The following is a 14,181-nucleotide window of genomic DNA, read 5'->3' on the forward strand; positions in this document are numbered from 1 at the left end:
AAACCCAATGGTGGATTCAAATCGAATAGTGACAAAATAAATCACCCTCACCAAACCTGAAAAAATTAATTTTAATTACTAATAACACACAAAAAGTTGCACATAACTAACCTACACCCTTCAACATTTTAATAATAGATCTGACAGTTGTTAGATAGTGGACCACCATGATTCACTTGTGAAGCTTGACCACGCTAGACTTTGTCATGACATGAAAGTATAAAAAGAAAATTATTCTATCAGTACATTCCAATTAAAATATATAGTTTTCTCAGAGAAATTTTGCTCTTTTAGTCTTTTCTAATAAGTTTCAAATCAAATTCATGACATAAATCCTTAAGTGATGAGAGTTCATTGATTAAGAACTTAATCAATCTTTTTTTATCCAAAAAGCAACCATCTGAAAAAAATCATAGACCATAAATTAGAAGATGAATTAATTTCACTGGAAAACCAGAAACAACCATTAAGACACTTTTTTTCAAGTACTAATCGCCTTTAGTTCCCATGACACAAGACTACATAGGAGGAGAGGTAACAAACTGCCTAGGAACTCTGAATATGTCCTTCCCAGCAAAAGGAGTGGTCCACTCTCTCAATCCACCAGATGATGAAGTTTCCCTAGCCATTTGCAATCCACTCATGCATTGACTGCCCCTCCTATCCCCATAACTGTTTCTCAACATTGAAGAGATCCCTAGCCACAGTCCACCCGACACGGAAGAAGATGGCGCATTCAAACTCCAATCTATGCTGCTGTAGTCAAATTCTGGCATGAAACCCACAGTGTTCCAATCCATGTGTGAATGTGAGTTGAATGTTCTGGCTGCATTCTGATGACCAGAAAATAGTCCAAGGGAAGTTGGCACCATGAGCGATGGTGAAGACGCGCCCGTGCTCCATGAACCTTGATGCCGAGGAGGAATTGTAGGTGGAGGTGATGATGATGCACCCATTGGCTTGCAATAACCACCCACTCCAGCAGATGAGTAGTCTACTGGTCCAAGGAAATGAGAATATTCCCTATACGGAGCTTGACAAAATTGCTCCAAATGATTTGGGCTCACACTTCTTATGCTTTGAGTTTGTAGTAACTTCCCATTTGATCTCACATTGTCAGCACCTGGAATACTATTTGCATACCAACCTGCTGCTCCTGAAGGAAAGGAATTTAAAGACATCATAGAGTTCTGTTTGGCATTTGTGAATTGTGGATGTTGCATCATTACCGGCTCCCTTCCTACTCCTTGTTGAATCATTCTTCCTTCATTTGCAAGGGAAATAGGCCATCCGCCCTCCATTTTAACAAATGGAGGCACTGCTTGCATGGATGGTGCCATGGCAAACATAGCAGACAGGCTTGATCCTGGAACACCACTCCATCTTTTCTCAGTCATTAAATTTGGATGATTCGATTGTAGAGAATGTACATTCCCGGTTTCAACATCCGGAAACATGGAATCCGAACCACCTACCCTGTTGTAATGGTTAAAGTCATTTTCATTCCCTCTGTGCTGCATTGAAACCGATGCTGCTGGTGATCCTTGTGATCTCACCAGACTACTATTATTTTGAGCAGAATCTTCTGACTTCGATTGGGTTGTAGGAAATTCCTGATTCTGTGTTCTTAAGGTATTTTCTGCCTTTTGAAGATCACCTTCACAAGCAACAACTGCTCTTTCAACCTCTTGCTTTGAACAATTGTACTTTACCTCCAGGGCAGATATCTGAGCAAGCTCATCACGTATGTCAATTTTCATATTACCCTCACTTATAAGGCTAGTAGTATCCTTGCTTTGTGATTGTTCTTCACTCCCTTCAAATAGCCAGGAAACTGATTGCTCTAATTTTCCGTCATTTAACATTAAGGCCAACGTCGCTCGCTCAGAAGAGAACCCCATCGCCACTAACTTCTGTGCAAGTGATTCTAGCTTTCTTGACATTAGGTACCCACAACAACGGTCATGCAACTCCTGTGCTCTCCTTTCCCTCTGCCTCTGGTGCTTCCTCTCGTTCTTCAAGCGGATCTTCTCCCTTCTATCATTATCACAACCAAGTATACTGTCTGGCTGAGTAGAAGAGTTTGTTACTGTTACCTTCTCTTTAGACTCTTCTGATTCACCAGAGCAGCTACCATTGTTAGAAACCGAATCACATTCAGACACCATTCCTTGAGGACTTCTAGAATGCTCATCTGCATCATCTATTTTTGGGAAATGACTGTTGTCATGAACTTGAGTAGAGGAAGCAACCAATGATGTTTCTGGAGTTTGAAATGTTCCCGAGATGGGATTGTGTGCACTAGCAGGAGTGCCACTCCCATGAGTTGGAGACTTGGAAGTCTTTGGAGAAGTCTTATGTTGTTCCTTACCCCCCCTTGCAGAGGCCTTCTCCTGGGACTTGGATTTTGATTTCGCTGATGGAGACATTGTATCGGTTGTGCAATACTTGTCCTGCACACACACACACATATATATATATATAGACAAAAATAAAATAGAATCAGACTTCATTTTATATGTACAAAAACTGTCAAACACTACAATAATAACTGAATTATGTAGGAAATTTTCCAATAATTCAATAGGCGAATGTTATAACCCCGATCAAAGCAGCTAGGCATTGTAGTCTGATGATAAATGATTATGTTAATTAAACATGCATTGAATCAAAATTGCTAAATGCAGTTCCTATATCAGCATGTATCCAAAAAGTTTACAATATAAGATTCAGTTCAACTATAACCCCAATGCAATAACCATTGCATTTTCACACAATTGGGGTGTATAATATTGGTTGCACCAAGTTAACAGGCAAAAATTTCCAAAATTAATCTTGAAATTAAAAAAAAAAAGGAAATGAATGAAATTGAAACGCATTTCATCTCCAAACTGAATGAATGAAAAATTAGCTTTCGTGGACCAGGCCACCATGTACAATGCTGAATGGACATCATATACCAGAACTTCCTATGGACAAACCTTTTTGAAAACACAAAAAAATCATTTTATTTTTTATAATTGAGATAAAATGAAATTAAAGATGAATACACACATATAAAGAAAACTGAAAAACCTTTGAGAACCAAAAGCATGGGAATTGAACACCATGAGAAATACAAAACTCATCTACAGATAGACCACAGCTAACAAAGAATCCCAGAATTAAGGTCAGAATCCATTTCTATTTGTCCAAGGAACCTTGCCAACAATAATTAAATAAATAATAGGTAAATAAAAACGTGTTCTTAAGGGGGACCAAGGTGTAATCGATATGATAGTAATTGTATGCATTTCTAAGACACCAATTTCACCAGTTTAAATAAAATTATACCAAACATTAATCAAATCCAATCATTTTTTTTTTCTTTTTGATCAACAATCAAATCCAATCAATTAGGAAAAAAAAAACAGAAAATTTGAACTCAAGTTTTTTAAACAATTAAAAACCTCTAACAATTATCAAAATCAGGTAGGCTGAACCATCTTCCTTTCCAGCCACAAAAATCAAACATCACTGCCATCATCCGAAAACATTTCACAGAAGAAATTGCTCCAACTCACCAAGATAGCATCCTAAAGATCCAAACTTTACCCGCACCCATCAAACAAAACATCCAAAAATCACAGAAAATCAGATCATGGGCTTAAAACCAGAAACAAAACAAAAAAAAAATGCAATCAAACATTAAATTCACAGAAAACATAGAACAACCCACATCCAAGGGTGGTTGAAGAGAAGGAATGGATCAAAGAAACAGACCTATGAACCAAACAACAAGGCCTCTGAAGATGATTGGCGATTCTGTGTTGGTTTGTTTCTCCTCCTTATTCTTTCTCTCCCTTTTTTCTGATTTTGATTTTGCTGTGTATTCTAATAATATAAAGGTTTTTCCTCCTTTTTCCTCTTGCAACAAAATTTAGTTTTTTCTTTTTCTTTTTTCTGTTACCCACGCGGCACTTTCTCTGTGTCTTTGTCACCAGGTTTGAGGAAAAACAATATTATATAATTAAGTACGATGTTTAGGATCCCATTCTTTTTCATTATTAAAAAGGAAAATTACTAAAACAATAAAAATAATATTTTCACTTTACAGTGTTATAAAAGCCGTCCGGCCGTCCTCGCTTGTTAATGGCTGAACAGGTTATATAGTTTCTTGTGTTTTTAATGTATTTTATTTTTGTTTTTAAAACTTTAAAAATTTTATCCTATTACTTTTTTCTATCACTTTTTTGTTTTACTAAAATCGTGCATTGCATTGTGAATTGCATTGCACGGATTCAAACATTAGTTTAATTAATTGAAAATTATAAATAAATTTATTAACTTTTATTAAAAGTAAACATTTTATGTATTGACATTTAATCACATTATTATATGTAATAAATTTATTAAAATTTTATTAACTGTTATTAATAGTAAACATTTTATATGCAATAATTATTTTATTACATAGAAATTAAACTTTTTAACATCTAGCTTTACAAAAAAAATCTACCTTAAAAATCATTCAACTGCACGTCTATTAAACTTTTACTATAAAAAAAAAAAAGAGCGCTTTCGCTTTCATTAAAAATTAGATACGAGAGGGACAAACAAGTATTTTTCAATGTTTTGGATCCCACCAACATGACTTACGTTTAACGTCATCAAAATTTTCTATTTTGATTTTGTTCCGCTTTCCAATGACACCGTTACCTTAACTATCTCAGTCATGTCGGTTTTCAACACGAAACCACAAATTTGTGTGTAAGAATCGGTATAAAATGTTAAATTTGGTAAGGTAGTATATTATTAGTGTGAAACTATATTAATTTAATTGTTAAATTAAAAAATTTAATGAAATAAATTATGTATATAAATATAATTTAAAATTAATTAATATTCATCATATTTAAAGTTCAATATGATATTTAAAATTTAAGTGAATTTATATTAAAAAATTATCCATTAGAAATATTGAAATTATCTTAATTTGATATAAATAATAATCAGAATAATACTACATGAGTAATTCGTTTTTATTTTATTTTTTAATTTTAAATCAAAAGCAAACAAACGTAAACAAAAAGAAAACAAAAGAATTAAAACGATGGCTTGTCTCACTACAGACAAGTTAATACAATTACAAATTAATTTATCCATATACCAATTAATTTATAGATTTCCTTTATAGCTGTGTATATGTAGTAGCGAATTCTTCCCATGAACAAGCATTACTAAAAAACACTGATTTTTAATCAACTAGAACTTTAAAGCTTCCAAGTTCCAACAAATTTAATAGGATGAACAATTTAATACTATCTACTGTAGAGCTACTACTATACATCAAGTCTATTCAAGACATGCCAGCACAACCACAACAAAGCACAACCACAACAAAATGTACATGCTTGGTTGACTAAATTCAACTTCCTTTTCAGCATAACTTTTGACACATCTTCCACCCTCCATATATTGAGCTAAAGGTTCCTCCACCAATGCATTTGGCAATTGGCATAATCAAGGATTGCTTCTCTGGCACAGCGTTCCCATAGCATTGCTATATCCCGGAGTGACCTGGATTCAAGCATTGGTGAAAATGTCTCAACTTTGATCTTGCTATTGTTGGCGGACCTATATGGTTGTAAAGGTGTGCACTTGCACCCTCTCATTTTTTAAAATTTATTAAATTTGCAAATAAAAACTTATAGTTTATTTTATTTATATTTATATAATTGAACCCACTAATTTTATTTTTTATAATTTCCACCCATTGACTTAGGATCTTGGATCTGTCAGTAATTATTGATAGATCTTCCATGTCCTCACTGTTCAAATTATAAGAAAAAGGAAAACAAGGAAGATTTTAAACTTCAAATAGAAACACCAAAATGAAGAGTTGAAATCAGTCAATCACACAACTACAACAAATAGTCCTCATTTATGAAGTATTGTTGATGTCAGGAAGCTTTGTGTAAAGTCATTCAAAAATATAAGGTAACCAATCACCATTAACTGCTAAGATGTAAATGTAGTCATGAAAAAATGAGAAATACTAATCAAATGTAAGGTCTAGATTATCTCTATCTATTATACAAAGAAGCCCCTGACTACCTGAGCTTTGTCCTGTTGACATCTGTTCAACTGTCTATTCTCTGTCCTGTTAACACTTGTCCAATAAAAAAATAATAAACCATCTACCTTCTTTGCTCACTTCATTCCACGTGAAGGCTTCATCCTTTTCTGAAGGTTTGTGTTTTACAAGGCCTCTTCTCTCTTCTTTGTGTCAGCTGTTGCAATTCCTTATTTTCACAACCACCAAGCCACATGTCACTTTCTAATTGCCAGATTTTACCGCACCATTTAATTCTCCTTAATTCCAGAACTTTCTTCTCTCTCTTCCATTTCTCTTGCATCCGTCTAGATTCTCTCCCCCCCCCCTCCCCCTCTTTCTCTTCCTCAACTTCTTCTCTTTTCTTCTCTATCAATATTCGATTTCCCCTTTTTTCTCTTCCTCAACTTCTCTTTTTTCCTTCTCCGCTTTTGTTTCTCCTCCTTTATTCTTTTGCGTCTGTCCATATTTTGTTTCACGTCAATATTCTATTTTTTCCCTTTTTTGTCTAATTATTTGTGGTTTGATTTTTACGACAGTCTAACGACGGTACTGAAGGTTACAACGCTTTGCCCATGGAAGAGTTGGGATAGGCTATTGAAGAATAAAGGTATTGAAGAATAAAGGTTCCATTTTTATCTATTTTTTTCTCCTTTTTTTGCCTAATTTTTTGTGGTCTGATTTTTTGTGGTTTGATTTTTGGGACAGGCTAACGATGGTGTTGAAGGTTACGGTTTCTGGATTCTCGTAATACAAAAGTTTGCATTTTTTGTGTTGCTAAGGCTTCTCCAACGTGCTCATTGCTTCCTATGCCCATTTTTTGTGTTGTGTAATGGTTCAATATATTTTTTAGCATGTTGTATGCACAGAAGGTGGAAGAACATATTAAAGCTGCGATTTTTATCTCAAAAACTTCATGAGTACAGGTTCGTAAATACAAAAGCTTAAATTTTTTTGGGTGTTCTACCTTTATTTTGTTTTCTGACTTCTCGCAATACAAAAGTTTAAATTTTTTTGTGTTCCTGAGCTTTCTCCAACGTGCCCATTGCTTTATATGCCCAACTTTTTGTGTTTTCGTCCTTTTTTGGTGGTGTAATGGTTCAATATATTTTTTGGCATGTTGTATGCAGAGAAGTTGGAAGAACACATTAAAGATGTCATTTTTATCTCAAAAACTCCATGACTACAGGTTCGAAAACACAAAAGCTTAAATTTTTTTGGGTGTTCTGCCTTTATTTTGTTTTCTGACTTCTCGAAATACAAAAGTTTAAATTTTTTTTTGTGTTACTGAACCTTCTCCACTATGCTCATTGCTTCCTATACCCAACTTTTTGTGTTTTTGTCCTTTTTTGGTGGTGTAATGGTTCAATATATTTCTTGGCATGTTGTATGCAGAGAAGGTGAAAGAACATTAAAGTTGCGATTTTTATCCCAAAAACTTCATGAGTGTAGGTTCGTAAACATAAAAACTTAACTTTTTTTGGGTGTGCTACCTTTATTTTGTTTTCTACATGAGTACAGGTTCGTAACGACAGTGTTGAAGGTGTTGAAGAATAAAGGCGTCATTTTTTTTTTGCTTTTTTTCCTAATTTCCTTTTTGAAAAAATTTATCTTCTGCCATTTTTGCTACAAGAGTTGTTGCTGATTTCTTTTTGTTTCTATTCTACTTTTTTTCGTTTATTTTTTTCAATATGATTCACAGAACAGTGTTAAAGAATAAAGGTTCCCTTTTTATCTATTTTTTTTTCCGTTTTTTGTCTAATTTTTTGTGGTATGATTTTGTGGTTTGATTTTTGGGACAATGCTGAAGGTGTTGAAGAATAAAGGTGTTATTTTTTCACCTTTTTTTCCTAATTTCCTTTTTTAAAAAAATTATCTTCTGTCATTTTTGCTACAAGAGTTATAATTTTATGGTTTGATTTTTGAGACAGGCTAACGATAGTGCTGAAGGTGTTGAAGAATAAAGGTGTAATTTTTTTTCCTTTTTTCCTGATTTTCTTTTTTAAAAAAATTATCTTTTGTCATTTTTGCTACAAGAGTTGTTGTTGATTTCTTTTTTTTTTTCTCTTCTATTCGTTTTCATTTTTTTTAAAAATGATCTTCTACCTTTTTTGTTACAAGAGTTGTTGCTGATTTTTTGCAACAATATGATTCACAGGACGGTGTTGATGAATAAAGGTTCCATTTTTATCTATTTTTTGCCCGTTTCTTTTTGTCTAATTTTTTGTGGTATGATTTTGTATTGTTTGATTTTTGGGACAGGCTAACAACGGTGCTGAATGTGTTGAAGAATAAAGGTGTCATTTTTACATTTCCCCCCCTTTTTTTGTTAAATTATCTTCTGCCATTTTTGCTGCAAGAGTTATTGCTGATTTATTTTTGCTACTAAAGTGATAATGGCGATGCTAAAGACATTTTCAAGACAGAGTTGCTATATTTTTATGGTATCTCCATTTTTATGGTATCTGATTTTTGTGGTATTTTTTTAAATCAGTCATCAAAGTTGATACTTTCCCTTCTGAATATTAACATCTATTATATATTTCCTTTGTTTTGTGTAGATGTTGTGAGCAATTTGCAGAACTGCAGCTATGGGGTAAGGATGTGTGGGTAATGCTACCTAGTGCTTTTTTTGTTTAATTATTATTATTATTATTATTATCTAAATTTGTATTTTGATTTGATACTTTCCATCAAAAAACGTTTGAATGCCATAAATAAAATATATGGACCTGGAAGTAGATATCATAAAAATGTCTTCTTGAAATCATTTTTATTGTACCCATGTGATCAAAGACATTTTCACGAAGTTGAAATATTTTTATGATACCAAGTGCTTTTTTTTTTGTTATCAATTCATAAACAAAATTGAGTATATTCGGATTTTATCAGTTGTGATTTTCTTTATTAAAATTCTATTTTTCTTGCAATTTTTATGATAGCCTTAAATTGTTTCTTATATCATTCAGTATTTCTATTTTGATAGGATGGTGGTGAAGCTGCAAGCCTGCAACTGAGAAGGTGAAAAATAGTTACCATGTTCTGAGAAAAATAGAGTGATGATGACCCCATTTTGATTGATCGAGAAATTTTTATGTTACTTTGTTTTGACAATTTAAAGTTACAATTTAATCATTATGGTTTCCAGATAATGCATTTTATTGTTTACAATTTGCTGAAAAACATAAATTGAAAACACATTTTTTATATTAGTTACACTGAGTTATTTAATATTAGTAATTTTATTTATTTCACTTTCCTATGAAAAAAAATTTTCCATTAAAAGTATGATATGATCTTTTTGTTTTGATAATAACGAAGTTACGAAAATTGATTCTAGTATTATAAACCCGATTTATGAAGGAGAGGCACATATAGTGAAGAGTATTTTGTTTATCACATTTTGTTCTTTCTCTATTTTAATTTATAGCAATTTCGGGATTTCTGAAGTAAAAGGAGCTTGCAAATTGATGGTTTTCTGAAATGCATTGGTTGCAATTTTAAAGATTTTTTCTCTACATTTTATGTTTAATGTCTCTATAAAATTGAAACTCATCATGCAAAATTTTAAAATTTCAAATTTTTAATTTGATTTATGATATCATTAAGGTTAATATATAATACTTTAACTGATATTATTAATTTATTTAGTCAATTATTAACATGTAATCAATTAATATTTATTTAATTTATTCAATGTTGGTGCTAATAGTAATAGTAAACATATTATTGTCATTATTACATTTGATTTATTATATAATCAAATTCAATATAATGATATGTTACTATGAATACAAAAAATTAATTGTATTTATTATTTATTATTTGGAATCAATCAAAATTAAAACATGCGGTTATCACATGTCATCTTTCCTTTTAAAAATTATTTCGATTAATTACAAATTATCTGGAATCAATCAAATTTTTTGAAACAATCAAAATTGAATCACAATATATTTTTGAATCAATCAAATTCATATTTTAAAGTATATACATTTTATACAACTCCAAATCAAACACAAAGTTAGAAAAATTTATAAAAACCATTAACAGGTACTTCACAATCATTTTTAAATATTTTGTTCAAATATGGGAATAATCATAACCTTCAAATTAATTATCATATTCTGTTAGTATAGGAAAATACTCATAATTTAGCCGTTGAATTATTCCTAATATACTATCAATTTAAACATTACAAAATCAAAATTATTTGGAATTAATCAAAATTGAATCATTGTATATTTTGAATCAAACATATTCTTTGGATGAACTAATTACGATTTAATTAATTGCATGATTAATATGAGGTTATCACATGTCATCTTCCCATTTGAATTAATTTTGTATATGCTAAATTAATTGAATCGCTATTTGGAAAGTCACTAGAAGCTGTTATTTTTTTTCCTAACATATATACACGCTGACCACAATGATTCTATTTTAGTACATAATAAAATGATATTGCATCGTTGTTATCTTTTTTTTTTTCATATATACACGCTGATCCCAATGGTTCAATTTTAATATATAATAAAATAATATTTGGTTATACTGAGTCATTAATGCTTTGTACTCTCAAAATATACACATTTTTTATATTAGTTATGAAGCACAATTTGAATTACTAATTTGAAAAAATCTTTTGGTATGTACTTAACAATCAATTTTAAATATTCTATCTTTTTTGGTCTATTTTTATAGTGTCCAGGCTAAAAATATGATTAATATCTTTATTTGTACTAAAAATGTTGTATTTTTTATATGTATCTTTACTTATTAATTATCATTTTTTCTACATACTTATTATTTATTTATTCATGTATTAGGTGTGTCTTTCCTGTGAACATTTGTTCAAGTGTATGGGAGAGTATTAGAAAGGTGATTTATAAATAATTAAAAAACATTTAAGGAATCTCAATGTTTTCTTCATGCAACAAGAATTGCTTTCTTTAATTTATGGTAGAGGGGATTCAATAAAAAAGGAGACAAAGAAAAAAACATAGCCAACACTTTAAATGCACGGGCTAACAGCCAACACTTATATTTATCTCATATCTTTTTTCTGCATCTTGGTGTTTCATGCCTTAGTGTTTTCATGTTTCATGACTTAGTGAGGTTTATATTATCCAATCATGTAATTGTTTGATTCACATATTTTAATTTTTCATCCTTTCTTTTATTCCTAACAATATCAAACAATGTATAATATTAACATGTTACCTTAAAATCAAACTTTATTACCTTCATGTAGTTTGACATTAACTATTCCAACTTTCTAATACTCAAATTGGAGTACCAAACCTTTTTTCTTTTTTAATTAAAAAAAACTGTCTTCTTTATGCAGAGCTTTGGTTTTTTTTTTTTTCCACGGGAATTTTTTCCCTTATAAACAAGGCATTGACTGTCTGTTTAAGCTCATTGCGATACGCGACAGACCTTTTTTTTATATAAAAAAAACTTTGTCTTCTTTATGTAGAGCTTTGGTTTTTTTCCCACGGGAATTTTTTTCCCGTAGACAGAAGGTCCCTGCTGTGTATCGGCATGGTGCGTCGATAATTGTGCCACAATTAATGCACAATAGGTAGAAATGACCGGAATGAAAATAAAATAAGGAAATACATGTATTTGGTGCGGTGATAACTGTGCCACAATTAATGCACGAAGAAACGATGAAAAATGAAAAAATGGAAATAGGAAGGGAAGGGAAGAAGCTTTTTGTAGTGCGAGAAATGAAGGGAAATAAAAAATATTTCAAATTGTATGAACATTCTTTTCGGTGTTGATACAGTTTCTTCCAGCAGCGGCTTCAAAATTTGTATATGGTTCCAAAAAATATATTACGCTTCATCGGGGACTAGGAAAATGCACCCAACGGCAGGTCACCATCCACGATGGTGTGCCATCAATTGCTGACCCATGGTTCCAGTATCTTGATAAAAAAAAAAATTGATGGTCGGAGATGAAGTTGTCTTCTACTTACGGTTTTATGACCATACATGGGAGCTTTTGATCAGAATATAAATTGAATGGGAGGAGGAGGACATCCACCTTGAAGATTGACTTCTTTTCATCTGCATGGAATTGTGATAGCAAATTTACTAAAATTAAACTTGGATTGAAGCAACATTAACTACCTCCTCATATATTTATATACGTTTGATTTTAAAATATACCAGTTTCGTGATTTAAAATTTGTTCTTAATAAGCATATGAGTCTTTTGTTCACATAATATTTATACCACTAATAGTTAAGTTCCAACCTGTGCATCAGCCCGGAATGGAAATAGGAAGGGGAGGGGGAGGGGGGGGGGGGAGAAGCTTTTTGCAGTGCGAGAAATGAAGGGAAATGAAAAAATTGTTCAAATTGTATGACCATTCTTTTTGGTGTTGATACAGTTTCTTCCAGCAACGGCTTCCAGATTTGTATATGGTTTCAAAAAATATATTATGCTTCAGCGAGGCCTAGGAAAACGCACCCAATGGCAGGTCCCCATCCACGATGGTGTTCCATCAATTGCTGACCCATGGTTCCAGTACCTTCATGAAAAAAAATTGATGGCCGGAGATGAGGTTGTCTTCTACTTCCGGTTTGATGACCATGCATGAGAGTTTTTGATCAGGAAAGATATCGAATGGGACGAGGAGGACATCCACCTTGACGACTGACTTCTCTTCAATGAACAAATTTATTTTGTATTTTTAAACAAACAAACTTAAATACCTTATGATATTGAACAATCTTTTCTTTTCTTATCATCCAACAACGTTAGTATTTTTATCCCTCTGACAATATCATTTTTTAACCTGCACTGCCCGTCACGTTATTTACATGGAATCATGATAACAATGTTTGACATGCATATCCAACAATATATTAATTACCTCCTTACATAATTTACAATTTGTTCTTAATAAGCAATTGATATATCCTCTGTTGTAATTACAATCACCAATTACTCAATCCTTTTAAAAAAACTATCTACACAATATTTATACCACTTACAGTAAGATGTCAGCCCGGGCGTCCGCACAGGTCCAGGAGGAGTAAACATATTGAAACAAGAAAAGATTAGAAGTGTTCAATTGAATTTAACTCTGAAGACAAAAAGAAGTAAAGGGAAAGGAATATGAAAACTACAAGTAGGGTGCCTTCTAGCATGGGAAAGGGGCATAGGTCCTCCACCGTGGGAAACTTTTCTCAGCCTTTGGATTTATCTGCTACTCAATGGATCGCCTTCTTATCTTGGTCTCAACAATAGAAAAGCACTCTTTGCAAAATTTTAGTTGTATTCTATCAACACAAACATCGAAAAGAAGACGACAAATGTGGCCTAAAAATAGTCTCTCTCTCTCTCTCTCTCACTCTTAACAATAACTTTCTTACCCCTATGAATGGAAGGAGATGAAGTTGTCTTCTACTTCCGATTTTATGACCATGAATGGAAGCTTTTGATTAGAAAAGAAGTTGAATGGGAGGAGGAGGACATCCACCTTGAAGGCTGACTTCTTTTCATCTGCATGGAATCATGATAACAAATTTACTAAAATTAAACTTGGATTGAAGCAACATTAACTACCTCCTCATATATTCATATACATTTGATTTTAAATTTATCAATTTCGTGATTTAAATTTTGTTCTTCATAAGCATTTGAGTCTTTTGTTCACATAATATGTATACCACTAACAATAAAGTTCCAACCTATGCATAAGCCTGGAATGGAAATAGGAAGGGGAGGGTGGGGGGGGGGGGGAGAAGCTTTTTGCAGTGCGAGAAATGAAGGGAAATGAAAAAATTGTTCAAATTGTATGACTATTCTTTTCGGTGTTGATACAGTTTCTTCCAGCACCGACTTTCAAATTTGTATATGGTTCCAAAAAATATATTACGCTTCAGCAACCACGATGGTGTGCCATCTATTGCAGACCCATGGTTCCAGTACCTTCATGAAAAAAAATTGATGGTCGGAGATGAGGTTGTCTTCTACTTCCAGTTTGATGACCATGCATGGGAGCTTTGGATCAGGAAAGATATTGAATGGAACGAGGATGACATCCACCTTGACAACTGTCTTCTCTTCAAT

General features: G+C 32.4%; 1 protein-coding gene across 1 annotated transcript; it reads right to left on the reverse strand.

Annotated features, from left to right (window-relative positions):
• Window positions 1–440: 440 nt before the first annotated feature.
• On the reverse strand, window positions 441–3,965 carry LOC100818661 (uncharacterized). Its single transcript, XM_006598009.4, has 2 exons — window positions 3,763–3,965; window positions 441–2,453 (listed from the first exon to the last, which is right to left on the reverse strand). Exon 2 carries the CDS (start codon window positions 2,427–2,429, stop codon window positions 519–521), a length of 1,911 nt encoding a protein of 636 aa, XP_006598072.1. The 5' UTR covers window positions 2,430–2,453; window positions 3,763–3,965; the 3' UTR covers window positions 441–518.
• Window positions 3,966–14,181: the final 10,216 nt, after the last annotated feature.

Source organism: Glycine max, chromosome 15 (assembly GCF_000004515.6).
Source record: "Glycine max cultivar Williams 82 chromosome 15, Glycine_max_v4.0, whole genome shotgun sequence".
NCBI lineage: Eukaryota > Viridiplantae > Streptophyta > Magnoliopsida > Fabales > Fabaceae > Glycine > Glycine max.

Excerpts from the sequence above, each read along its gene's own strand:
- LOC100818661 (XM_006598009.4), bottom strand. The coding sequence starts at position 2,429 with ATGTCTCCATCAGCGAAATCAAAATCCAAGTCCCAGGAGAAGGCCTCT.